Source organism: Schistocerca nitens, chromosome 5 (assembly GCF_023898315.1).
Source record: "Schistocerca nitens isolate TAMUIC-IGC-003100 chromosome 5, iqSchNite1.1, whole genome shotgun sequence".
Lineage (NCBI taxonomy): Eukaryota > Metazoa > Arthropoda > Insecta > Orthoptera > Acrididae > Schistocerca > Schistocerca nitens.
Window position 1 is genome coordinate 343308661 of NC_064618.1, and position 27980 is coordinate 343336640.

General features: G+C 40.6%; 1 protein-coding gene across 1 annotated transcript in view; it reads left to right on the forward strand.

The window, feature by feature from the left end:
• The window catches only part of LOC126259917 (abl interactor 2), a 42205-nt gene extending 28763 nt beyond the window's left edge, over positions 1 to 13442 (forward strand). Inside the window, exons 6-9 of the mRNA XM_049957008.1 lie at positions 3346 to 3596; positions 11116 to 11302; positions 12149 to 12334; positions 12465 to 13442. Coding sequence (XP_049812965.1) covers positions 3346 to 3596; positions 11116 to 11302; positions 12149 to 12334; positions 12465 to 12628 — 788 coding nt within the window. The 3' untranslated portion in view covers positions 12629 to 13442. The remainder of the gene's footprint in view (positions 1 to 3345; positions 3597 to 11115; positions 11303 to 12148; positions 12335 to 12464) is intronic.
• Positions 13443 to 27980: the final 14538 nt, after the last annotated feature.

Consider the following 27980-nt stretch of genomic DNA (forward strand, 5'->3'; position numbering starts at 1 on the left):
GATCCATAGAGAAAAACACCAAACTTGTGAAGAGCATAAATAATGGCCAAAGCTTCTTTTTCAATTTGAGAATACATTTGTTGGGCACCCGTGAGCGTTTTGGAGGCATAAGCAATGGGTTGTTCAGAACCGTCAGAAAAACGGTGTGCAAGGACTGCACGGACCCCTTATTGAGAGGCGTCCGTGCCAAGAACAAGATGTTGGCCAGGTTGATAAGTAGCCAGGCACGGGGCCTGTTTCAGCATAGTCTTCAATTTCTGGAAAGCCACATCGCATGACGCGGACCAGTGAAAAGGCATGTTTTTATGCAGGAGGCGATGCAATGGCTGAGCCACCGAAGTAGCAGACAGTAAAAACTTGTGATAGTATGCTATTTTCCCCAAGAAGGCCTGCAGTTCCTTAACAGATGTAGGGCAAGGAAGGGCATCGATTGCAGCGACAGTTTGCTGAAGTGGACGAATACCATCCAGAGAGAGTTGAAACCCCAAATACGTGATAGATGCCTGAAAAAAATTGTGATTTCTGAAGATTACACTTAAGACCGGCAGTCTGTAAGACATGAGAAAGGGTGCGGATATTTTGAAGATGTTCATCAGTGGTGGAGCGAGTGACAACAATGTCATCCATGTAATTTATACACCCAGGGACAGTGAGCAATAATTGTTCCAAGAATCGCTGAAAGAGAGCAGGGGCGCTGGCAACCCCGAATGGCAATCGTGTTGGTATTGATATAGGCCGAAAGGCGTGTTAAGGACCAGGAACTGCCAGGAAGCATCGCCGAGAGGAAGTTGATAATAAGCTTCTGACAGGTCAAGTTTAGAAAAATACTGGCCTCCAGCAAGTTTAGTGAACGATTCTTCAGGTCGAGGCATAGGGTAAGTGTTGATGAGGCATGGAGCATTTAGAGTGGCTTTGAAATCACCACAGAGATGAATATGACCATTTGGCTTAGCAACGACGACAGGAGGGGATCACTCACTGGAAGTGACAGGAAGCAAGACCCCTGAAGCAGTGAGACGATCCAGCTCCTGTTTGACCTGATCATGAAGGGCCACAGGAATGGGCCGAGCCCGAAAAAACTTAGGCCGAGCAGTGGGTTTGAGAGTGATATGAGCTTCAAAGTCATTTGCACAGCCTAACCCAGGAGAAAAAAGGGACAAAAATGTCATCGACAATGAATCCAGTTGAGCATAAGGAATAGCATCAGAGACGATATTGACAGAGTCATCTATGGAGAGCCCAAAAACGCGAAAGGCATCGAAACTGAAAAGATTCTCCGCGTTACTATGGTCAACCACAAATATGGGAACGGTGCGAACGACTGATTTGTAAGATACCTCAGCATCTAATTGTCCCAAGAGAGAAATCTTCTGTTTATTGTACGTCCGTAATTGCCTAGTGACAGGTGACAGGATTGGAGAACCCAACTGAATATACGTCTGAGAATTGAGGATAGTGGCAGCAGAACCAGTATCCACCTGCATGCAAACATTCCATCCTCATCACCAATTGTTATAACTTCAAGTTGAACAAATATATTTCAAGGATGACGCAATACATGAAAGCCACAGATCAAGTAAACAAAGTGAGACATGTGTACACTTTAACAGTCAAATCATAACTGAGTCCGAGTCTAGCGGCCGCTGGCTGGCTGGCCGGCCGCTTAGGTGGCGCTGCTGCTGCTGCATGGCTGGCAGACAGCGCTGCATGTAGAGGACGCGCATAACTGCGTGGCGGCACTTTGAAAGATCGGCGAGTCACAACAGTTTGCTTACAGATGTCCAACAAAATACAAGATAAGTGTTTAGTTTCCTATTTTGAGGCAACAAGACTGGCACATTGTATCCTACCTAGCTTGAGCCTACTGAAATCTTAATTATGTGGCAGATATAGCATGGTGTTAAACATCTCTCATTTGCGTAGCAATTCAAAGGAAGAATCATGGTACGGTCTTAGTTGATGAAACAATTTCAGAAGTTCAAATTAAATATTTTGCCTTCTGTGTTAGTTCTGTGTTTCAGCATAAGTATGATAACTGAGTTACTGACTTTTACATGTTTTAATGTTTGAAATTTTATGTTTTATATCACAAAGATATTTGCTTGCTACTGCCAGGTCAGGTAATATGCACTCGTTTCTTTACACACTTGATAAGCAGAAATAATTTCCTACTTGTGTTAACATATTTTTAAGCAGCTGCAGTAATTGCTGTTGCAATAGAATTGCGGGAACTTGTTTCCCACTATTTTTATCTGTTTCTTGTAGTCTATGTACTCTTATACACTTTTAGGCTTACAAACTTTTGTCAGTAAATTGTTTCTAGGCTGTATAAAACATGTATATGAGAGCATATGTTACTAAAATTGCTGATTCACTGCACCGAATTCTTGTTAATTTGTGCAAATTCTCAGCATCTAATAATTTTGCTGTTTGTGAGATACTGAACTATTCAATCTCAATACAATAACTTCTATCTTTCTACACATACTGGTCTGTGAGGAATAATTGTATTGCTATATGAGCGGGGTAAAATATTTTGAATGAAAAGTTACTTCTCAGCAGAATATTTCTTCTGCTTTCATTTGAGTTGATAGTTGTAATACTGCTTCACATTTGTAATACTGCCCCACAAGAAGCCTGGTTTCAGAAACTGGAAATTATACTCAACACTTTGTTTGGACATTTGAAGATGCCTGTGAATTACCAGGAAAAATTGGATGACACAAATTAATTATTAATATAAAAGATGCATCTTTTTTTTTTTGGGCTTTTATGCTGCTTGGTGCCTTGTATGTTTGTTATCAAGTGATGCACCGTTATATAGATAATTAAATTCGTAAGGTAACAGACCAAGATTTGTGCTGTATATGAAGGGGTTACATGAGAACAAGTGGATCCAGTTGTAACCATAGTTTTTTTTTTTTTTTTTTTTCCCTGCGCAGTCTTGTACGCGGTGAATTCTGTGTTGATAAGTCAGACTGAGTAACAGTGTTAAGATTTCTTTATTCATTGGTAGTGTTTCCTAATGCTTTCATGTTATATTTGATAGGACTAGATGAGTTACACTAAAAAAATTTAATATGTTGACTTTTGTTGAATATGTGGTCATTTCTTATGAACAACTATAAAGTTAAAAGCTGATCAGTTCAGCAAGGGTGCCAGTTAAAACCTCTTGCTGCTCAAAATTTTAAATACAAGGATATGGCAAACTTCTTTTTCCTTTCATTAAAATAATTAACCTTTTGTTCTATGTGAGATGGATGCAGAACTTACTTTGACAACTGGTTGTGTTATATTTCGTACCTTTTTTTGTTTCCACCTAAAATCTGACTTCTTGTCATATAGCACTAGACGACATAGGACATGGAGTACGCACAAGCATCACTCCCCGCTCAAAGCAGCGAGGCCCTACTGGCAGTGGGGGCAGTGCTTCGTCTCTTGGAGTATTAGTTGGGCCTGCTCCAACTACCAAGCCACCTACACCTCCACAAACATCACGACCTGGTGGTGGATCCACATTGGGACCTGGGGCTTGTGGCAGCCTTGGAAAGGGATCCCGGGAGTATCGTACCCCACCAGCTGTTGCACCACCTCAGGTAGATGATATTATAGGTTAAGACTTTGTGATAACATGTAATAGTGTTGGATTTGTTCTGCAACGAACATTATCAAAGAAAAAAACACCTACCAGTTTCTGAAGGTGGTGACATAGGACATTTAAAATATCACCTGTCATGTTGAAATTTATGTCAGTTCATTACCTGGTAAGAGAGACAACAGTCATCAGTCTGAAGTGGAAGGACTCATTTTTGTTATTTGTAAGAAGAAATTTGCCCCAGTGTTGGGGTTAACTGTTGACCAAAATTAAGAAAGCTCTCCAAACTTGCAACCAGATTAGCTTGGAGTTTGAGAAAATTTGTTTTAATCATATCACCGTGAGACTACGTATACACATAACCTTTGAACAGTCTCTCAAAGAACATGAAAAAAGTTTGTGTGTCACATATTTGCATACTTGTGTCAGCACTGCTTAAACATTTCAGTAATGTGGTAATACCAGTATGGAAACTGTCTCCACATGAATTACTGCTAGGTCTGTGTTTTCTTTCCCATACTCATGGTGGATTCTAATTCTCCTTGACAACTTACATGAAATGTTAATTCACATCCACTTTTACATTATTACAGTTATAAATTTCCTGCCATTTATGCTTAATGAAACTATGTTTGTAATGAAGTACTGCGTACAGGCATTAAGCAGTTAACTTTCTTGAGCCTTGGTCTCTCAGTTCCCAAATTCTGAATCGGCAGAGGTCTGAACAATTCAGACCACTATACTGTGTTCATTATAAGAATAAACATGATGTGTACATTACACCATATATTCTTCCACAATTGCTTGAATCACAGCTTCCAAGCTGTGTCCAGTACAGTCAAGTACAATCACAAGGATACATTTTATGCTGTGTTACATGCACATAAACTGAGCAATAATGTGCGACAACTGCTTTACCAGCACATTTAACATGGACAGCTCTGGCCAGCCAGCTGGTCCAACTGATCTGCAATGATATGAGCAGTTGCAATTCAGATGTAAACTGAGAGGAGCAGAGAAACAATATAGCTTTGAATGTCATTTAATTTTTAAAGAGAATGAAATAATATTCAGCAAAACTTCAGCACGACCACATGCTTCTTAGGTGACCAGACAGAAAGCATAAAATGCTCTCATTCTCACCTAACATAGTTTTCTAATTACAAGCAAGAGTGATGAAAATTCCTAAATTAAACACAGTGTAATTTTTCTAAGTGAGCAGTGTGTGATACTGCAGGGATTTCACCGGGAGTCAGCCATCTGGTAATCTCTTAGCTCCTCCTGTATCCAAACCCAAGAAATACGTTTCAGTTCTGGAACTGTCATGTGCTACGTTGATAATGAGTCGATCAGAAGCGGAATCCATGAAGCCACCCTGGTGCCGCTTTTCCTCCTCTTCTTTTATGACGTGCCGTTCTATATCCCACCAGCATTTACCAGTGACGTGTGAAAAAGCTGCATGTACTAGTTCCAGTACGTCTGGCAGCTTAACAGTCTTGTTATTTCTTGCGAGAAATCCCTTAACTTGTCTCCAAATCAATTCTGTTGGGTTCATATTGTAATGGTACAGAGGCAAATGTAAAAATGCAGCATTTAAATGGTGTACTTGAAGCTGTGAAAATGATTGTTTTTTTAACAACACTTATCACTCTGGTTCATGTGGGACTTCATTTGTTGTATAAAACATTAAAAAAATAAAATGTTGTGTTTCTATAATTTAAGCAAGCTTTATTAACAATTTTTCCATAAAAGATTGATGATTAAGAATTTATATTTGAAATGGAAATGAATTTTGCACGCATTAAGTAATTAGAACAGGAGGGTGTGCATTATTCATAATAAATGTTGATGAATTTTACAAGATGTAGATATTTCAAATTGAATGAAAAGAAAGGATGACCAACAGGAGACTAATCAGTAATCCATGAACTGCATCAACTTGTTGATCCACTATGCTACCAGTTCTGCGTTACAACCACTTTGTGTTAGTATCTCAACTGTTTTAAATATAGTCCCTCAGAAAACTTCAAAGCCGATTATTTTCTTGACATTTATAAAGAATGTTAAGAACAATCTATTTGTCAGCACTTTTTAAACATGTTCCACATGCATGTTTCACTACAGAGCAGGAAGTAGCCTCAGCCATTTTTGTACTGCTTATTAACAGTGCAACAATCAGAGCACAGCAGTAGAGAGACTGTGACTGTACATGATTTTTTAAGTAAAAATTACATAGCTGAAGTGTGATTAAGAAAAACATTGAGGGCTATTAATACATTGGAATATCTTAAAGTTTCATTTAACATAATGTAGTAATAACGTATCTAACACACAAGTATAGCCTATTTCAGGGAGTGTAACAACTCCAGTGTATGTGTGCTATGGCTTCTGACCAATCGTCAAGTTTGTGTTTGTTTACATTAGGTTTATTCTTATGATGAACACAGTACAATACCTTGCCTCCTAACAATAACTGTAATGTGTGTAGTGTTTTTCGTAGTTGGATTGTTGAGCAAAGTCCTGGGTTGAGTTAAAAAAGTCTGAATGGAAGGAAAGTTGGCAATGATAAACAAGTGCTAAGTTAGTGCCTTACAGATAATATATGAACTAGCTTCGAAATGTAGCAGGGGAAAAAAAAAGTCATGGGAATTGTTGGCTTATTATTTTGTAGAAAGAAATTGCATAAATTTTGATTTTCAGGGAGACATTATCAAGTTGTACATGGCTTACATTTTTTACCTGGAATGTGTAAAGATTTCTGAGGTGGTGGTTAGATTTTGACTTAATATCACAGCTTAAATAGCTGGAGTGGTATGAGCAGCAGTGGTAATTAAATGAAGTCATAATCGTCACACACTTCTTCGACTTCTTTTGAAATACATCCTGATTTCCTATGTGTTGGTTAGGTTAAGACATGACAGCACAAGTAAAATTCAACTGAACAGTCTAGTCTGTACCATGTCCAACAGCATTACACTTCATTATGCCATCATATATCTACATACAGTTAATGTAGTAATGATGACGTTACGGAAATGTGATTGTCTCATTGGGTCAGTCATTTTAAGTAATTAGTCATCACCCCTATCACCAGCTGATGTCCTGTATTTTGCATACTTTTCCTAAAATATCATTTTTAGCATATGGTGTAGCAAGTTTTATGATTTGAAGTTAGATTTACTTCTTGCCCTCAGTTTGATATCACAAATATGTCCAAGTCTTGTAATGCTTTTGGACTTTTACCAAAGTTCTGATGTAGACATTAGAACTTTAAAATGAAACTGAAACAAATTATTATTCTGGATTTTTTTTGTAAAAAAAGTATGAACTACCAATGCGTTCACAAAATATAGAAATGATGTAATACCAGGGTTCCAAATTAAAGACCTGTATAGTTCTTAAATTGCTTAAGCTACAGCCTTAAAAGTAAGTGCCCACTATTTACGTTTTCTTGTAATTCACGCCATTTTAACTCCCTTGAAAAGTCTGATAGAGGAGTTTCATTGCATTCATTTGTCTGTACTATTATGATTTTATTGATTTGTAATTTTTGGTTAAAGTATTCAAAGTGTATTACATATTGAAGAAAGTGTTGTTGATAGAAATTTTTACTGCAAGCCATTTGATCCTTTCTTATTGGTGCTTAAATTTTCTTGCCAAATGGTTGTGATAATAAAAATTCTATTGGTCACTGATGATCACGTAATGTAATAATTCTAATTGCACATTTGCACTTCATTTGAAAGTGTGTTGATCCATAATAAAATTATTCCAATTATTATATCATTCCCTGGTGTTACACATCTGTTTCTTCATTGGTCTTGCAGTCTGCATTTAAAAGTGTATGTTTGCAATAACATAAGTAACTTGTAGATCATTATCAACGATGGCACATAGTTAGTTGTTCCTCATTATTTTAGTGAAACACAGGACTGATACACCAGATAAGACGGACTCCAGTTACTGTTCTGCTATTCCCATTCAACAAGTTATCTTCCATTAGTAATGTGGGTGCACTCAACTGTGATATGACTTTCAAATGATAGAGCACAGCAGTCAGTCATCCTTTTCTTTCAGATTTTATTTGGCAAATCTAGATTTCGACTAGTGCCTAGCCATTATCAATGCATTATTTCACAGTATCAGTGCATGTCCTAGTACGTCAGTCCCCTGTTGTTTGGGCTTCTGTCACAGTTTGTTCAAGACTCACAGTCTTCAACGAACTGTGACAGAAGCCCCAACAACAGGGGCTGATGTACTAGGACATGCAATGATACTATGAAATAGTGCATTGATAGTGGCTAGGCACTAGCCAAAATCTTTATTTGCCAAATAAAACCCGAAAGAAAAGGACAACTGATTGCTGTGCTCTATCATTTGAAAGTGATATTCCCATTCAGGTTTTCCATAGATTCCCTCTGTAAAACTGATGGATGCTGGATAATTGTTGTAAAATGTATATTGCGTATTTCTTTCTTAATTTATGTAAGACTAAGCTTGATGTTCCAGATCCATAGGTGAGGAACTGCCAGACACCATCAGTCTTTGTAGTTCTTTATTATCATTAGGTGTTATGACAATCTGTGTCTCTCAGGGCTGAAGCAAAGCCATCCAGTTACATGTTATTAAAGTAAAGGATAGCATAAATGTTAATGCATAGTCTTCCTTTGACTTGTCATGTCAGTGAAAAGCTGAAGCTGATAAGTTGTGCCCCAATTTGAGGGACATTATCAAAAATTTATTTTGAGATATACACTCCTGGAAATGGAAAAAAGAACACATTGACACCGGTGTGTCAGACCCACCATACTTGCTCCGGACACTGCGAGAGGGCTGTACAAGCAATGATCACACGCACGGCACAGCGGACACACCAGGAACCACGGTGTTGGCCGTCGAATGGCGCTAGCTGCGCAGCATTTGTGCACCGCCGCCGTCAGTGTCAGCCACTTTGCCGTGGCATACGGAGCTCCATCGCAGTCTTTAACACTGGTAGCATGCCGCGACAGCGTGGACGTGAACCGTATGTGCAGTTGACGGACTTTGAGCGAGGGCGTATAGTGGGCATGCGGGAGGCCGGGTGGACGTACCGCCGAATTGCTCAACACGTGGGGCGTGAGGCCTCCACAGTACATCGATGTTGTCGCCAGTGGTCGGCGGAAGGTGCACGTGTCCGTCGACCTGGGACCGGACCGCAGCGACGCACGGATGCACGCCAAGACCGTAGGATCCTACGCAGTGCCGTAGGGGACCGCACTGCCACTTCCCAGCAAATTAGGGACACTGTTGCTCCTGGGGTATCGGCGAGGACCATTCGCAACCGTCTCCATGAAGCTGGGCTACGGTCCCGCACACCGTTAGGCCGTCTTCCGCTCACGCCCCAACATCGTGCAGCCCGCCTCCAGTGGTGTCGCGACAGGCGTGAATGGAGGGACGAATGGAGACGTGTCGTCTTCAGCGATGAGAGTCGCTTCTGCCTTGGTGCCAATGATGGTTGTATGCGTGTTTGGCACCGTGCAGGTGAGCGCCACAATCAGGACTGCATACGACCGAGGCACACAGGGCCAACACCCGGCATCATGGTGTGGGGAGCGATCTCCTACACTGGCCGTACACCACTGGTGATCGTCGAGGGGACACTGAATAGTGCACGGTACATCCAAACCGTCATCGAACCCATCGTTCTACCACTCCTAGACCGGCAAGGGAACTTGCTGTTCCAACAGGACAATGCACGTCCGCATGTATCCCGTGCCTTCCAACGTGCTCTAGAAGGTGTACGTCAACTACCCTGGCCAGCAAGATCTCCGGATCTGTCTCCCATTGAGCATGTTTGGGACTGGATGAAGCGTCGTCTCACGCGGTCTGCACGTCCAGCACGAACGCTGGTCCAACTGAGGCGCCAGGTGGAAATGGCATGGCAAGCCGTTCCACAGGACTACATCCAGCATCTCTACGATCGTCTCCATGGGAGAATAGCAGCCTGCATTGCTGCGAAAGGTGGATATACACTGTACTAGTGCCGACATTGTGCATGCTCTGTTGCCTGTGTCTATGTGCCTGTGGTTCTGTCAGTGTGATCATGTGATGTATCTGACCCCAGGAATGTGTCAATAAAGTTTCCCCTTCCTGGGATAATGAATTCACGGTATTCTTATTTCAATTTCCAGGAGTGTATGTAGTTTGCTTCTGGCTTGTGTGGTATATACATAGAACAGGGCCCATCTCTTTTAAGAGAGTGGATCAATGCCGTATGATGAACGTTGTGTCAAGTGACCAAATTTCTTAATTCATCTAGTACTTTTCATCATGTGTTTATCATTTACACCAAAGAAAGAAACTGAAGTTGCACATTCTTCTTCTGGTCCACTTAGTCCACTTTTCTTGTTGATTTTCTGTAATGTTGCAATTAAGCTGCATGAATTCTTCTCCTCGATTTGTATAATATTTTGTTTCTACTGTAACACTTTCAGCTTTAAGCAAATAAGGGGAATGTTCACTATTCTGTTCATTTCAGAGAATTGTAGTTCCTCCCAAGGAACTAGGAGATTGTTGGGAGAAAAGCTTGTGGCTTTCGGACACACACACACACACACACACACACACACACACACACACAGGGTGTTTATACTAGGAGGTTGTTGGGAGAAAAGCTTGTGGCTTTCGGACACACACACACACACACACACACACAGGGTGTTTATAAATGAATATCGGGGTTTTAACGCTTTATAATATTTATTATATTAAACTTACAGCTATAAATGATATGTGAAATGAAAGAGCAACTCAAACAGTTTTACCAAGAACCTTATAAATGTTCAATGTGAGCACCATTTGTCACACGGCACACATCAAGTCTATAGCTGAGTTCTTCCCAAAAGTTGATAAGTGTTCTTCAGTGATTGTAGCAATAGCTGCTTCAATCCGGTTTCTTAATTGAGGGAGGTCTGCTGGTAGCGGAGGCACGTACACACGATCCTTGATGAAGCCCCAAAGGAAAAAATCACATGGCGTTAGGTCGGGTGAACGTGGTGGCCATGCAAAGCAAGCCCTGTCATTGGGCCCCTTGCAACCTATCCAGTGCTCGGCTATAGACTTGATGTGTGCCATGTGACAAATGATGCTCACATTGAACATTTATAAGGTTCTTGGTAAAACTGTTTGAGTTGCTCTTTCATTTGACATATCATTTATAACTGTAAATTTAATGTAAGTGCATGTGTGTGGGTTTATATTAAGGACATGCTTGAAACAGAAAGCTAATACATCTGTCTTGTAGTCACTGAATTAATACTGCTGTTGATTTTAAACTAGTTCTGGTATCAGTGTAGGTGACTCCCTTATTTTTGGAGAATTTATTTCAAATGCCAGTGTTCTAACTAATTTAACTCAATTGCATTACGGTTGAGGTGTTTATGGTGTGAGTAGTCACTAAGTGAAATGAAGATTACTAGAGCATTTTCTTTATGGAGCTGACAGAAGAATTATGGAATAATTGCATAATTTCCTCTTCGCAGGTTCCTAGTCATTATGCACCAAATTACCCCCTAGGGCACCCACGAAGGGGTGAGAGAGGTGCTGGTTATAGTACATTACCAATGCCACCACCACAGGTCGGCACTGTGCACCCACAACCACATACAAACACACTGAGTGCTGCAACTGCTGGGGGCTATGGACAGCGATCCACTGATCATTTACCACGTAAGTAAACTATTTGTTGGTGCACTATATTTTTCCTGTCTTTTTTCCTAATTTAGTTTCATTGTTTATTGCACTCGTGTATGAAGTTTCAAAAATTAGTTCTAAATATATATCTTTACTTCGATTTTCTTTTCCTGTCCAATAAACTTCTAACAGCAGCTCAGTTTGGCTTCTGTAAAGGCTTATCTATTGAGAAAGTTATCTATGACCATAGAAACTCAATTCTGATAGAAATAAACAAAAAAAAAACCTTGTTAGCATTTTGTATGCTTCTACAAAGACTTCTGATTGTATAGATCTTAAAATTCTTCTAGGAAAACTTAAATGATATGATGTAGGAGTCATGCCTCACACATGAATCTTGTCATATCTTGACATCTGAGGAGGCCACATTAACAAGCGATATAACAGCAATATAGGAATATATTTGAAATGAGGAAACCTTAAATATGGTGTCCCAAAAAGTTTGGTGCTTAATGTTCCTCTGTTCTTTGCAAACATAAATAATTTACTTGGAACATTAGAGAACTCATCAAGAACTATGATGTTTGCTGATGCTACATGAATACTGCACTTGTCGATCTTATTCTCTCACTCCATGTTCACGATAGTGCTGTGATCTATGAATGAACTAATAAGCCTATTAAACAATGGAAATTCCATGTAGAAATATCAACAATGTAGGGAAAGATAGATTGTTACCATAAAGAAGACATTTAAGTTTCACTTAGGCACCTTTTTATAGTGCCTGTCTGCAACTTAACATGTCTTCTTTAGGGTAAGTAGCATTGCTAATATGCCTATTGTTATATGTGGAAATTATCTTGAGCTCATACACTTTTGCAGCTCATCACACACTTCCACATCCACATCAACACCACCCGCATCAGGTACAGGCAACTCGTCACTTACCAGGCAATGTGTCACCACCATTGCCACCACCACCTCCACCAGAGCAGGAAGCACGGCTCCGCATTGTACCTGATGAAGATGATTTGCCAGGATGGGTACCAAAGAATTATATTGAAAAAGGTAAGAACAGTAAAGTTAAAGGATTTATTGAAACAAAATGTTAAACATTATTGTTATATCTCAAGGATTAATCATTTTGTAACCTATGGATTTGAGTTTGCTCTTTTTTGATGAATTTATTCTGTTGCAGTGGTAGCCATTTATGATTACAATGCTGACAAAGAGGATGAACTGAGCTTCCAAGAGAGTTCGATCATATATGTGCTGAAGAAAAATGATGATGGTTGGTGGGAAGGGGTCATGGATGGTATCACAGGATTGTTTCCTGGAAATTATGTTGAGCCTTGTGTTTGAAAAGCTTTTTATGTCCTCATTGTTACATTAAGAATGGTGGATACATTATTATTATTATTATTATTATTATTATTATTACTACTACTACTACTACTACTACTTTCATTGCTATTATTTTTGCATCACAATATGACTTTGTCTTATTTATTGTGACAGTAATAAGTCCTTAAGTTTGAATTGCATGTGCAGTTTTGTTGGGTATAGCATTGGTAAACTGCTCTAATATGGCTACTCTGTTTATAACAAATTTTGTAAGACTGTAAGTCTTTTATTTGATAATGATGGCCAGTGTTATTTTAAAATGATGGCCAGTTGTTAATACAAAAGTTTGCATTGAATATAATAATAGGTAGGCACATTTGCACAGATAGTAGGGTGTAGTGAAGATCTGTGTGTTTGCAAAGATTGAAAAGCTTTAACATAAAATTGATCACTGGTGGTTGCACATAAATTTATTGCCTAATATTTTGCACTAGTAGCAGAGTCGTCTTTTGTGATCATGTAATTATCTACTAGTTGATGGATTTTGAGGACTGCTGTTGTTTTATTAGAATTAGAAGAGCTGACAAACGCCACCACTATTGCACATGTGCAGTGTGCAGTTACATAATTTAAACTATGTAGGATGAAAGTATTCATGAATATCTGTGCTCATTGTCATACGATAAGACTTCTCTATGATTCTTGTTGTTTGTTATTCCTTTAGTTGCAGCTAAACTCTGACAATATATTGTAACTGGAAGAAGTAATTTTGTGAAACTTGACATGCCAAATTTTGATAAGTTTTGCATTCTGAAATAAAGAAATGCTGTTAAGTAAATAATGTTATTACATTCCAGTTATGTAACTTGAGCTGTTTCCTAACTGGAATGTCAGCATTGCATTGTCATTTTGACAAAATGTGTCCTTAATGTGTTTGGTTGACTTGTTATTGTTGATGTACTTGAACCTCAGTTTTGTTTGTGTGTTTATAAAGGTATGCACAGTTCTTGGCATTGTGTCACTGTTGTACAGAAAAATGTAAAACTTATATTTAGGTGACTATGTATTGTGCTGCAGCAGTATCATTATTTCAGAACAAAATTTCTTGTATTCAGGACATTATATTTTAGATATGTTGCACAACCCTGTAAATTCCAGACAAGATTTTTTTCAAACAATGGAAAATCCAGGATGGAATGTAGCAATATTATGGAAAAAATGTTGCAACTCACCATATAGCAGAGATGCCGAGTCGCAGATACACACAACAAAAAGACTGTCACAAAAAGGCAAGCTTTTGGTCACACACACACACACATACACATACACACACGAACACACATGCCTGTCTAAACTACAGCAAATCAAGTAGTTCCATTCAGCTTGTTTCGAGCTTGGGAGCGTCTCCCATTGTATTGACCTAAAGATGAAAGTGATGACTTACTTAGCATATTTTCACTCCCTGTTGTCTTATGGAGCTGTGTTCTGGGGAAATGTCCTAATGTGGATAAAGTGTTTATTCAGCGGATGCAAGCAGTAAGAATATTGTGTAAAATAGTTAACTGTACATCTTGCAGAAGTTGTTTTAAGTATCATGAAATTCTTACACTTGCTTCCCGATATGTTACTCCTCGATGGTTTTTGATGCTGGGATGATAATAAGTTTCAACTAAACTGTGTTACACACAGTCAGAATACAAGACGAAAATAATTATTTTTGGACTTGGCCTCCTTCCCAAAAGAGAATTAAAAACATGCCTGAGGCACTCTTTCTACAAATTATCTGAATATCTGGAATCAAGAATTGAAAAATTCTATTAACAACGTAGAAAGTGGTAGTGTTTGTTGTAAAGGTCCATGATGAACACTAATTTACTGCAAACTGGAATCACTATTTGAAGGTGTCATTAGCTATTTTCTTCAAGAAATACCATTGTAATCTAGTAATTACTAAACCACCTGTAGGAAACAAACAATTGCTATACAGGGTGAGTCAAAAAGGACTTTACAACTTCGGAGTGATGTGGAATTTTATTGAGAATTTACAGAATCAGTAGATGTGTCATTTTGTGGCAAACAACCTGGAATTTCACTTAAAAGTGTCAAGTGTCATTTGGTTTAATGTGACTTGCTTTTGTGATGCAGAAAAAATCTAACCAGTAATCAATTTCTTCCATCACTTATCACTGCAAATCGGGTGTAATTTGTGCAATGGAAGTATAGATTCCATTTTTTGTGTTGGCTCAATTGTTTATTAGGGGAGGAACATACAAATGGTCTTTAACCCTAGGACTCACTCTGGGGTCATAGATGACCGCAATCATCTTTACTATGGATAAAATAATATTTCTATTTCTTGTAAAAATCCAGAATTTTATGACTTTTACCACACAGTATTGTAGTTCTCTCACAAAAAATTTTAGAGCGCTTGACGCAACATTTAAATCAATAATTAACAAAAACTACTGTTGGGGTCAATTATGACCCCAGATAGATTATATATAACATTCATAGAATGTGTAGATTATCAACTATCAATCTCTTTCTTAGGTATTTTGAGTTGGTAACACTGAATTCAGGTGTTACTCAGAACTAACCTCAAACTGGAAGTTTGTTTGTACGTTTGTTGTACGTTTGTTGTACGTTTGTTGTTGCAGTGTAATTTCAGCATGGATGGAATACATTTTGCTCCTGGCTATAGTGTAGAACAAGCTATGGAAGACTTATTTCGTAGCAGTAGTGATTCAGAAGGTAGTGACGCCGAAGATGATGGAACAGAGACACAGGTAGACCAAAGTGATGAAATTTGTTTACATGAATTAGAAGAAAATGATATTCTTGCTGAAAACGATGACAGTGGAGAAGATGAAAGTGCAGTACTGGTAAGCAGGGGTCGGGATATTGCATGGAGTACAAAAGAACCATCAATTCATAGATTTCCAATCCGCAACATACAACGATTTTCAGCAGGTATTCCTAGTACAGTTAGTGTTAGCTCAGCTGTTGACTTTTTCAGGCAGTTTATTACTAATGAATTGCTGGATATAATAGTTCAGTTCACAAATCGACAAGGAAATGAATTGAAAGTGTCTGGAAAATTCGTTGACTGGCGTGATACAGACAGATGCGAGCTTCATTCATTTTTAGGCTTGCTGATTCTGTATGGCGTACAGAAGAGCCGGGGGAAACCTATTGACGAATTTTGGGACTCTGAATATGGCACTCCTCTATTCCGTGCTACTATGTCGAGGAGGCGATATCAGGACATTCTGCGTTCACTTTGTTTTGACGACCGCATCACAAGACTTGAAAGGAAAGAGAGGACTGGAAATAAGGCTGAAGCTGTACAGGAAATATTTGATTTGTTTGCCGTGCAATGTCAAACATCATTTATACCTTCCAGCAACATTACTGTTGATGAACATCTTTGCGTATACAGAGGTCGGTGCAGTTTCAAGGTCTACATTCCTTCAAAGCCAGGAAAGTATGGCATCAAGATATGGTGCGCAGTAGACAGTGAACATGGTTATCTGACAAATCTTCAAATGTACACTGGAAGGAGTGGTGATGTGAGAGAAGTGAATCAAGGCGAGAGAGTGGTCTTAGATTTAGTGCGCCATCTGGCTGGCAGTGGTAGGAATATTACCACTGACAATTTTTTCACGAGCTATGACCTTGGCCAAGAATTGTTGAAAATGAAGTTGACACTTGTAGGTACTCTACGTTCTACAAGAAAAGAAGTCCCAAAAGAGTTTTTGCCTTCGAAAACTAGGAAAGAATGCACTACCAGATTTGCATACAGTGGTAAAACCCTATTAGTTTCGTATGTTCCAAAAAGAAATAAGGCTGTGCTACCCCTGTCAACACAACATCAACCATTTGAAGTGCCCAAAGAAAACAACTTGAAACGAAACCAGAAGTAGTGTTGTATTACAACTCAACAAAATCAGGTGTTGATACGCTAGATCAAATGAGCTCTTACTACTCTGTGAAAAAGGGTACAAAACGTTGGCCATTAGCAGTATTTTATGATCTTGTCGATCTAGCTGCACTCGATGCCTACAGACTCTTCTGTGTTGCTGTTGAAAAAACAGAGAGACGTCTTTTTCTAATGAAGTTGGCCAAAGAAATGGCAAAGCCCCAAGTCTAACGTCGTTTGAGTTTACCACAAGAAGGGAACAAGGATATTATTAGCAGTATCAAATGGTGTGGATTTGTTGATCTGTTAGACAGTGGACATCCAGACGTAATACCCGACAATCAGAAGAGAACGCGAGGCAGATGCTCCATTTGCCCCCGATCAAAGGACACAAAATACAGTTCAACATGCAAAAAGTGTAACAAATTTGTTTGCAAGGAACATTCTGAAATAGTTACTACTTGCAAAATATGTGCAGATGACTATGGTATGGATTCCGGTTAGAATTATGTTTCCTGTTGAGTTGTTCATCACATTTTCTGTAAATTTGAAGCCATTGTGAAACTTTTATGAGTGAAACAAATTATGACTTAGAGTAATATTGTAACTTCTGATGTGTAATTACTCTGCCATATGTAATTTAATTCTACTATGTACATTCCTGTTAAAAAAGCTGTGAAATGTGTCTAAATAATAAATAAAATGTAAACAAACAGTATTAAACGACAGTACGTTGTTCTCTGAATGATTAGTACACACAGTCAATTATATATTGATTGGGGTCATGTATGACCCCAGATGGAGTACTAGGGAAATGTTAAGAGTGAGTCCTAGGGTTAATGAAACCTCAGAAAAAGAAATCCAGTAGTGTCAAGTTTGGGAGCGAGGTTGCAAGGCGAATACCCATTCATGGTCAGTCCACCGACCTGGGAAGCAGTTATCAGGAAACCTTGAATGTCCATTAGAAAAGGAAGTAGTGCACCATCTTGCTGGTAGTAAGCCATCCTATCTTGCTTATATTTATTGATCTGTGGAATAAATAGTTTTCAAGCATATCCAGATACACAATACCAGTGACAGTTTGCCAAGGGCACTAAACACATTAACTTTGGGGCCATCATGAACCTGTTCAAAGGTTGCATGTGGATTTTCACTGCCCCATATTCTGCAGTAGTGGATGTTCACCATGCCATTGATATGAAATGTTGACTCTTTGCTGAAGATTATTATGTTCAGAAATGTCTCGTCATCCTATATCTGATCCAACACTTCCACATAGAATTCCCAATGAGCAGTCTTCACTGCATCACTAATGTGCTGTGACATTGTGAATATATATGGTTTTAAATGTACACATCTATGCAGTACTCGCCAAACAATCTTGTGTGGAATGCCAGTCTCACAAGATGCATGTCGTGTTGATTTTTGTGGAGTACGGGCAAAGCTCTGCCTAACATTACACACATCAAAAAAAGTTTTGCATCATCTACTAAAGATACATGTTGACTGTGGATGTTGTATCACAGACACAGTCCCTTTGACTGTTCAGAGATGTCATTAAATCTGCCGAAAGGTGTAAACAACCATGCATCAGCAGCGCCTATTTGACGGAGGGGGTCCGACAGCAAATCAGTTCCAGTCATTTCACCAGGAAGGAGGTACATGGCTCGTGTTGTGTGTAGTTCAACCGTGCCTAGACATTCAATATCGCAGTTTGATCACGACCGCATTGTTACTTTGTGCCAGGAAGGGCTCTCGACAAGGAAAGTGTCAAGGCGTCTTTCAGTGAACCAAAGCGATGTTGTTCGGACATGGAGGAGATACAGAGAGACAGGAACTGTCGATGACATGCCTCACTCAGGCCGTCTAAGGGCTACTACTGCAGTGGATGACCGCTACCTACGTATTATGGCTCGGAGGAACTCCGACAGCAACACCACCATGTTGAATAATGCTTTTTGTGCAGCCACAGGACATCGTGTTACGATTCAAACTGTGCATAATAGGCTGCTTGATGCGCAACTTGACTCCCAACGTCCATGGTGAGGCCCATCTTTGCAACTCCGACACCATGCAGCGTGGTACAGATGGGCCTAACAACATGCCGAATGGACTGCTCAGGATTGGCATCACGTTCTCTTCACCAGTGAATGTCGCATATGCCTTCAGCCAGACAATTGTTGGAAATATGTTTGGAGGCAACCCGGTCAGGCTGAACACATTAGACACACTGTCCAGCGAGTGCAGCAATGTGGAGGTTCCGTGCTGTTTTGGGGTGGCCTTATGTGGGGCTGACGTAAGCCGCAGGTGTTCATGGAAGGTGTCGTAACGGCAGTATGATACGTGAATGCTATCCTCCAACCGATAATGCAACCATATCGGCACCATATTGGTGAGTCATTCGTCTTCATGGACGACAATTTGCACCCCCATCGTGCACGTCTTGTAAATGACTTCCTTCAGGATAACGACATCACTCGACTAGAGTGGCCAGCATGTTCTTCAGACAGGAACCCTATGGAACTTGGGATAGATTGAAAAGGGCTATTTATGGACGATGTGACCCAGCGACCACTGTGAGGGATCTGTGCTGAATCGCCGTTGAGGAGTCGGACAATCTGGACTAACAGTGCCTTGATGAAGTTGTGTACAGTATGCCATGACAAATACAGGAATGCATCAATGCGAGAGGACGTGCTACTTGGTATTAGGAGTAGCGGTGTGTACAACAATCTGGACCACCACGTCTGAAGGTCTTGCTATATGGTGGTATGACTTGCAATGTGAGGTTGTCATGAGCAATAAAAATGGCGGAAATGATGTTTGTGTTAGTCTGTATTCCAATTTTCTGTACAGGTTCCGGAACTCTCAGAACCGAGGTGATGGAAAACTTATTTCGATGTGTGTATTCGACATAATCACAGGGTGACTTGATGATTCATCATGTTGCAATGAACAGCACGTCTCAACAAAGTTCTTGTGCCAAGAGTAAATTATAAGTCTGCTTGAAGGTCCTTCAGCGTATTTGGTGTGAAATTTATGCTGAGCAGTTGCAGAGTTTGGTTCATGAAACCAAAACACACAGCGAGTACGCTCTGCACCGATGAAAGTATCCTTTTAACTGCACTATGCTGCCACTCCTGGTGTCAGGATGGGGTATTAATGCACTATGTGAATCAAACTTGAGGTCCTTTGCTACAAAATGACAGCTACCCATACTGTAAATTACTTCAATAATTTTTTATATAATTCCAAAGTTGTAAATTCCTTTTTGACTTGTCATTTATATATAATTGAGGAGCCAGCAGCTTTTTTCAGAGTACCAGTTTTCCCTTTAATCTACTTGATTACATTTATTTAGCATTAACCCGAACAGCATTAAGTAATGTAATGATAGTTTTTTAATACAGTCTGTAGCTTTTAAGTTCATGTGATCTGCTTGTCTTTTGTTAATGTATACTTTGATTTGTCCCACATCCCTGAAGGTTCTCCGTTGTGTTGGGCTCTATGGAACATAATGAATGAATGACAGATTTCAGCAGTGAACTTGTGGCTGACTGCTCCTCCGTCATTTTTTTCCTGACTTCTTCAATATTGTCAAATCGGTGTCCTTTCATGCCCCTTTTCACGTGTGGAAATAAGAAAAAGTCACTTGGAGCCAGGTCAGGTGAGTAAGGTGCGTGGGGCAGTGTAACCTAGCCATTCTTAGCCAAACACTGTCTAACAGAGATGGCTGTGTGTGGTGTGGTGGAAGAACCAGTCTCCTGTCTGCCACAAATCTGGTCTTTTTTGACGAACACTGTTGCACAGTCTTCTCAAAACTTACAAATAAAAGGTTTGATTGACATTCTGACCTGGGGGAACAAACTCTGAACTACGCCCTTCGCATCAAAAAAGCAAATCAGTATTATTTTGATGTTTGATTTCACTTGACGACACTTTTTTTTTACGGGTGACGTTGACATCTTTCACTGACTTGACTGTTGCTTTGTTTCTGGGTCTTAACCATAGCACCATGACTCATCACAGTAATGATCTTTGACAGAAAATCTGGATCAGTTTCAAGCTGTTGTTTTAAAGCAAGACATGTTTCAACTCAGCATTCCGTTTGATTGTCTGTCAGAACCTGAGGAACAAACTCAGCAGCAATCCTTTTCATTCCCAAATCTTCCATTAAAATTTGTTGAACCAAGCTCCAAGATAACCCATTAATCTCAAACAGTTGATCAATTGTCTGTTGATAGTCTGTGAGCACAAGCTCTTGAATTTTTTCAATATTTTCACTGTTTCGAGCAATTGATGGACATCCAGAATGAGGTTTGTCATCATTTGACATGTCGCTATTTTTAAATTGGTCAGACCACTCGTCCATGTCAGTTTTTCTCATAGTATCATCTTGGTAAGGTGTTTTCAACGTTAAAATGGTTTCAGTGGCATTTTTACTGAGTAGAAAACAAAATTGCTCAGCTACACGTTGTTCACTTAACTTGCCATAATAAAAAACGAAATAAGAACAAAACAACACTAGCGAAAACAAGCACTGCAGGTCAACAGACAAAGTGAGATCGACAACACAGGCAGCACTGAACCGACAATTAGTTGCGCTACACACGCCAAGCGGGAGAAATGTGTATTATACAAGCTCCGCCCATAGCAATGTAATTTTGGTTTCTTTTTGGGTACCTCTTCGTACTGACCTCCACACCTTGGCAAAGTGGATCCCACCACACCTAACAGAATTTCACAGAGATATATTCCATGAATAAGAAGGCTGGGATCATCCTAAATGTGTATGATAGTCCTGTAGAGCCAAAACAGTGCAGGTAAATATGTTATTCTGTTTGAGAGAGCCAAGTTAATGAATGTTATATGGCTGTCATGTGGAATCTGTTTTGTATTGCTGGATAAAAGTTGTATAATCCCAGACAGCTTCCCCATATAGCCTCCTGGAAGAGAGCCATATTATGTAAATTGAAGGTGGAGGGAGAAGAAAGGACAGGAAAAGGAGTAAACTAATGACACCAGCTGCATCAGGACTTTGTGTGGAATCATCAATGATGATTGAAAATGAGTGCTGGACTGAGCCCGGACCCTGGGTCTCTTGCTTAGTAGGCAGTTGCGTTAACCAATGTGCCATCCAGACACCTTGTTTATTGCAAATGTAGGGACTATCTCGGCATGTTCCCCAGCCGACTTCACATTCGACCTAGCACTACCTGTCCATGCCCTTTATGCTCTAGTTTTAGGTTCTCACTGTAGGCCAGATGTAAAAATGTGCATCTGCACTGAAGGTTGTGGATTCATTGCTCATCAAGGCAAATAAATTGTGTGAATGTGGGGTACCTGTTCTTTCGGACATGTCCAAAAGAATAGACGCCACATGTTTATATAAGAAAGGAATATGTCATATTCCTGCAAAACTTTTAGGTTAATAAACGGTTCTCATTCCAATAGTTGAAAATCGTGTAATCCAAAAATTGCATCTTGAGCTGTGCAAAATAAAGCGACGGGGCAGATGAGTTTTTGCTGCTTGTTGAAAAACTGGGTAGAATGACTGGCACCTGTTTAACAAGTGCATCTTTATACAGTAAATGCAATGAAATCACCTTATATAATTGTTGATTACTACTACGACTGTTGTAAACATCATCATGTAAATCTAAATGCTTCGGATAAAAGACTACTTGAATGGCCTGGCTCCCAGTCTAACCAAAGCAGTATCCACACCATCTCGGTGATTTCCAATGTGTTCCTAAGGCCTTATTTTGGGGCAAATTCTTCCTTAAGACAGAGATGCAGAATAAATGTAGCAAAAATTGAAACGACTACTAATAAAACAGGATACTGTAGCTTGGACAAAGCTATGAATATTAAAGAAAACACATTTAGTGTCTTACATCAGAAGCATCATTAATAAAAAGTATGAACACCTCTTTCTTCCGTACAGGAAAATGAAAGGACAAGTGGAGCGTTTGCCATTATATTGTGCATATCAGAACATGGCGTGGAAGTAACTGAAATTTAACAGATATATCTTCATAGATACAAGCTATTATGTTGTTATAGAACCACCGAGGAGTGGTAGTGGCTACCTTTACAAGGTTATTGCTAAGTGCTTCCTGGGTTTCAGAAGACGACTGTGCAAGAACTAAAAGATACACAGAAAAATGACACATATCAGTGAATATAACGTCTCTCCAAGATCTGATTTGTAATACTACCATGCCAAAGTTGCAGAGCACTAGTGGAAGTGTAATGGAATGATACATGCACTTTGTCTCTCTGAATTTGCTAAATGTGAATCAGCTGTGACATTTCAGTGATTTTGTACCAAATATCACATAATTTCAAGTCAAGGTTAGAATATAAACAATTGTGGAGAAGCAGCAATCCAGAGTGGACTGTTGTGCCACAGGGTGGTTCACACTGCCCTTTTTTCACAGTTTGGCAGTGGCCATTTGTGCTGGTGGACAAGTGTGGCCATTCACACTGATGGACAGCTGGTTGGTAGTCATACCAATATAAAAATCTGTGTAATGATAGCAGTAGAGTTAGAATGTAACATGGTTACTTTAATAGGTGGCCCAGCCTCTGTTGGGGTAGGATAAGCCTGTGACAGGACTGGAATAGGAAGTGCTGGGAGGGTGAATTGAAGAAGTCCTGCACCTGGGTCTTCCTTGGGGATATGATCACTGTGGCAAGAGGTTGAGGCATGGACTAGGATGTCGTGGAGATTGGATGGATGACAGAACACCTGTTTAGGAGAGGTGGGGAGGATAGGGGGTAGGATATCCCTCATTTCAAGGCATGATGTTAGATAATCAAAGCCCAGACAAAGAATGTGATTCAGTCATTTCAGCCTGAGGTGGTATTGGGTGATGAAGGGGGCACTCCTTTGTAGCTGGTTCTTGGGGTAATATGAGGATTGGGGGAGGGGGGGGGGATATGACACTGGAAATCGGTTTGCAGACTAGATCTGGGGTTAGTTCCTGTCTGTGAAGGCCTTTGTGAGACCTTCAGCCTACTGGGCAACGAAATTCTCGTCAATGCAGCTGTGCTGTCTGTGGGTGGCCAGGCTGTATAGGAGGGATTTTTTGGTGTGAAAGAGATGGCAACTGTTGAAACACTGGTACTGTTGGTGATTGGTGGGTTCACTGTGACCAGAGGTGTGGATGGAGCCATCAGAGAGGAGGAGGTTAACATCGAAGAAAGTGTCGGGATAGGCTGAGGAGGCCCAGGTGAAGCAGATGGGACAGAAGGTGTTGATGTTGTGAAGGATGAGGATAAGGTGTCTTGGTCCTGAGTTCAGATCGTGAAGATATCATCAATGAACCCAAACCAGATCAGTTGTTTGGGGTTTTGGGAGGCTACGAAAGTATCCTCTAAATGGCCCATAAACAAGTTGGCACATGAGGGTGCAATGCAGGTGCCCATGGGTGCACCACAGATTTGTTTGTATGTCTTGTCTTCAAAGGAGAAGTGGTTGTGTATTAGGATAAAGATAGTAAGGTGTATGAAGAATAAGGTAGTGGATTGGAGTCTGAAGAACATTGGGAGAGGTAGTGTTCAATAGCAGCAAGACTATAGGTATGGGGGATGTTGGTAGGATGTTTACGTCAGGATCTGTTTTGAGACTGTAGGGCTGTCCTTTCTTCTATAGAAAGGTTGGTGTTCATAAGAAGGGAGTTCGGGAAGGACAGTGAGGCCAAGTTGGAGGTAAGGTATTCCTAGCAGGTGACAAGTGGGTGGTTAGGTGGAAGGGGTTGAGGATCATGTTTGGAAGGTTTATGAATTGGGAGAGACAAAGTTCAGTGTTGGGATTAGGTTGGCTTTGGTTTGGGGGATTGATGGTGAAGAAGTGTTTCCATTGCAGAGCTCACGAGGAGAGTATGTCTTTAACAAGTCCAACATGGTTAAATTTGGGTGCAAGACTGCAGTTGAGGCCTCTGATTAGAACTGAAACTTCTCTGGGGTTGATTTTGGTGGAAAGATTAACAAAAGTGTTCTGGAATTGTTTCGGCTTTGGCTCCAGAGAAAAGAATTTTTACAGTTAGGCCATTGGGATGTGGGTGGGGCGAACTCCAAACTCCAGACAGCATTTAAGGAACAGGATGTGGGACAGGGTTTCAGCCATGGAAAGGGCTACTTTTCTTAACTGGTGCAGAAATATGGGGACTCATGGATAACATATCTGGATTCCACCTCTCCTTTCACAGTGACCTTCACCTTTTCACATTCCACCAGTCACTGTCCTCACAACCTAGTACTGCAAAAAAATTTTCTGTGGTACAGCCATCCCAGAACCACCTCTGCTTCCTCCACAAGACTTCTACTGTGCAATCCCTGTTACATACATCACATTTCTGGAATTGAATCCCTTGCTCTCCAGCAGCTGGAAGAGCATTCCAGACACCAAACTGCTGATATCCTACTACCCTTGTCAACCCTTCACTGCATCCAGCCTAGCTGACTGTTCAGCATGTCACATTCCCCAAAACTCCCTACAAACAGTCCACTAAATCCAAAGCTGAAACAGTCCCAGAACACTGTTGTTAGCCTTTCCACCAAAATTCTCAGCCCTTGCAGAGGTATCAGTCCTATCTGTCAGCCCTACACCCAAATTTAACTATGTTGGACTTGTCGAAGGCATAGTCTCCTTCTCCTGATCCCTGCAATACAAACACCTCTTCGCCACCAATCTCTCCAACCAAGCCAACCTAATCCCAACACTGAACCTTGTCTCTCCCATTTCATACCACCATCCAAACATGATCCTCCTCCCCCCCTCCCCCCTCTCACCTAGACACCCCCTAGTCACCTTCTAGGAATTCCTTAGTTCCAACTTGGCATCACTGTCCTTCCTCAGAGCCCTTCCTAAGAACACCAACCTTTCAGTAGAAGAAATGACAACCATATACAGCCCAAAAACACATCCTACATTCAGACAAAGGTTCCACCACTGTCATTGTGAATCACAGTGACTACTTGCTGGAAAGCCTCTGCCAGTTATTTGACTACTCCACCCATAAACTCTGCCAGAGTGATCCCATTCCAGAAACCCAACATAACTTCCAATTCCTGCTTAAAGCCTTAGGCCCTTTCCAGAACATTTTCCTTGCATCAGTTTCACTCCTCATCCTTATGATGTCCCATAAACACACCTCCTACATGTTCCCAAAATCAACAAACCCAGCAATCCTGGACGTCTCTTTGGAAGTGGTTGGTGGGCTTCCACTGAAACAGTTTCATCCCTCATTGACCAACTTCTCCAACCAATTGCCTGAAATCTAGCCTCCAACATCAAGGATACCAACCACTTCTGTCACTGGTTCTCCACCACCCCTTTACCTCTTGGATCTCTACTTGTCATGACATTACTTCCCTATACACCAACATCCCTTGTGACCAAAGACTTTCTGCTATTGAACACAACCTCTCCCAATCTCCTTCAGATTCTGACCCACTACCTCATCTGCATACACACTACTACCTTTATCCTAACACACAGATACTTCTCCTTAAAGAAGGTATACAAACAAATCTGCAGCACAGCCACGGACACCCATATGCCCCGTTGTGTGCCAACTTGTTTATGGGCCATCCAGAGGAAACTTTCCTAGCCACCCCAAATTCCTGGTCTGGTTAAGGTACGTTGGTGATATCTTCATGATCTGGACTCAGAACCTCTTCACAACCTCAACACCTTATTTCCCATCTGCTTCACCTGGTCCTCCTCAACCCAGTGTGCTACCTTCCTGGACATGCTGCATCCAAAACACGGTATGGTCAACAGTTGCTTGCCGTATATCCAGTGTAATCAGAGCAATATGTCATTGTATACTGTCCTTCAGATCAGGAAGAGTCTGGATACATCCCTGATAGACACTGTCTTTCAGATGTCCCTAAAAGCAGAAGCCAAATGGGCTTATACTGGAGAACCTGGGAGTCCACACATCTTTAGAAATTGGCTAGAGATGATGTGGTCATTACCACACGTTTCTTGAAGTAAATCTTTCACCTGGGAAGCAACATGTGGTATTGCTCTACCTTACATGAAAATAGTGGTGTGGACACATATGGGTTCTTTCAAATCTGGCACTGCGTGTTGTACAAGAATGTCCTTACAATCTCCAGATGTCACTGCATACCTAAGAGGCCCATGAGGTGTCATCTCCTTGAAGAAAAACGAACCAAGAATGAAGTAACTTGTGAAAACACACCACACAGTCATAAGCTGAGTGCAGTGGATGTTCCTGCACAACATGTGGTGGAGTAGAACCTTATATGTGGCAGTTCTGTGTGTTCATGCTGCCATGCAGAGTAAAATGTGCCTCGCTCATCCAAAGAATATTCCCTGGCCACATTTCACCCATTTCCATGAGGACCAAAAAATGAAAGACTAATTCACAATGTTGTTACCTATCTTGGTGCAGTCTGAATCTTGTAGGGACACCAGTATAAAATGCACCACAGAATCTTTTGAACTGTTGACTAGAGGAGAGAGAATTCCCCTGATGCAGCTCGAACACTGACTGTGAAATTTGAGGCCTGTGCTGCATGATTGGCTATAGCTGCAGCAACTTCATCAACAACTGAAAGGGAACGGGCTGCCTCCCTTTTCCCGTTGCACCACCTAATTCATCTGTTTCTTCAAATTTCTTGATCATATTCTATAACCCATTTGTTTACCTGTGGCCTCTTTGCAGCTGTTTTTGTTGGCAATATTCCCACAATGCAGTGCTGCTATTGCTGCCATTTTGATGAAACAACTTTACCAGCAGTACACTGTCTTCCTTCTTAATAGCTATTGCATATTGCTCTGAAAACTTCAATCTTCTTAACCCTTGCAACAACAAGCACTTTACAAAATAACTCAATATGCATTGGCAAACAACAAACAACATACTGACATCAAAACAGGAAATATTTCATTTTCTGACTGCTTACAGCACCATATCTTCACAGAAAGTGGATCTATTATTTTTTCAGCATACTCCATGAGTGCACAAATTAATGAACTTATCTGTAATGTTTCAGCATCCTGCAATGTTACAGCCTGCACTGCATCATTTGGAACACTGTCAATTTAATTATAACCATCTGGTATCTTGTGCTAGAAAGTGAGAGCTCTTCCTGATTGAGGGCAAGCTGTAGTGCCCTCAGGCACACAGCATTTGTTTGCTGGATATGGGCTTGGCGAATCAAGGGTTCCTGTGCTGGGAGCTGATAAGTGCTATCAGTCCTCTGTGACTGTAAGCTTGGGAATTCTTCACCAACTGCAGTGGGGCACAGTGGCAGAACATTGTGTGCCAAAGGGAATGAGGATCTTGGCTTGACCACCTGGACAGTGAGGATGGTAAAAACATCTATAAAAAAAACCGTCAGTCTCAAGGTGTGCTGCATACTGATGAGATCCATGGCTGCTGAGGTGGAACTGTCATTAGTGGGCAA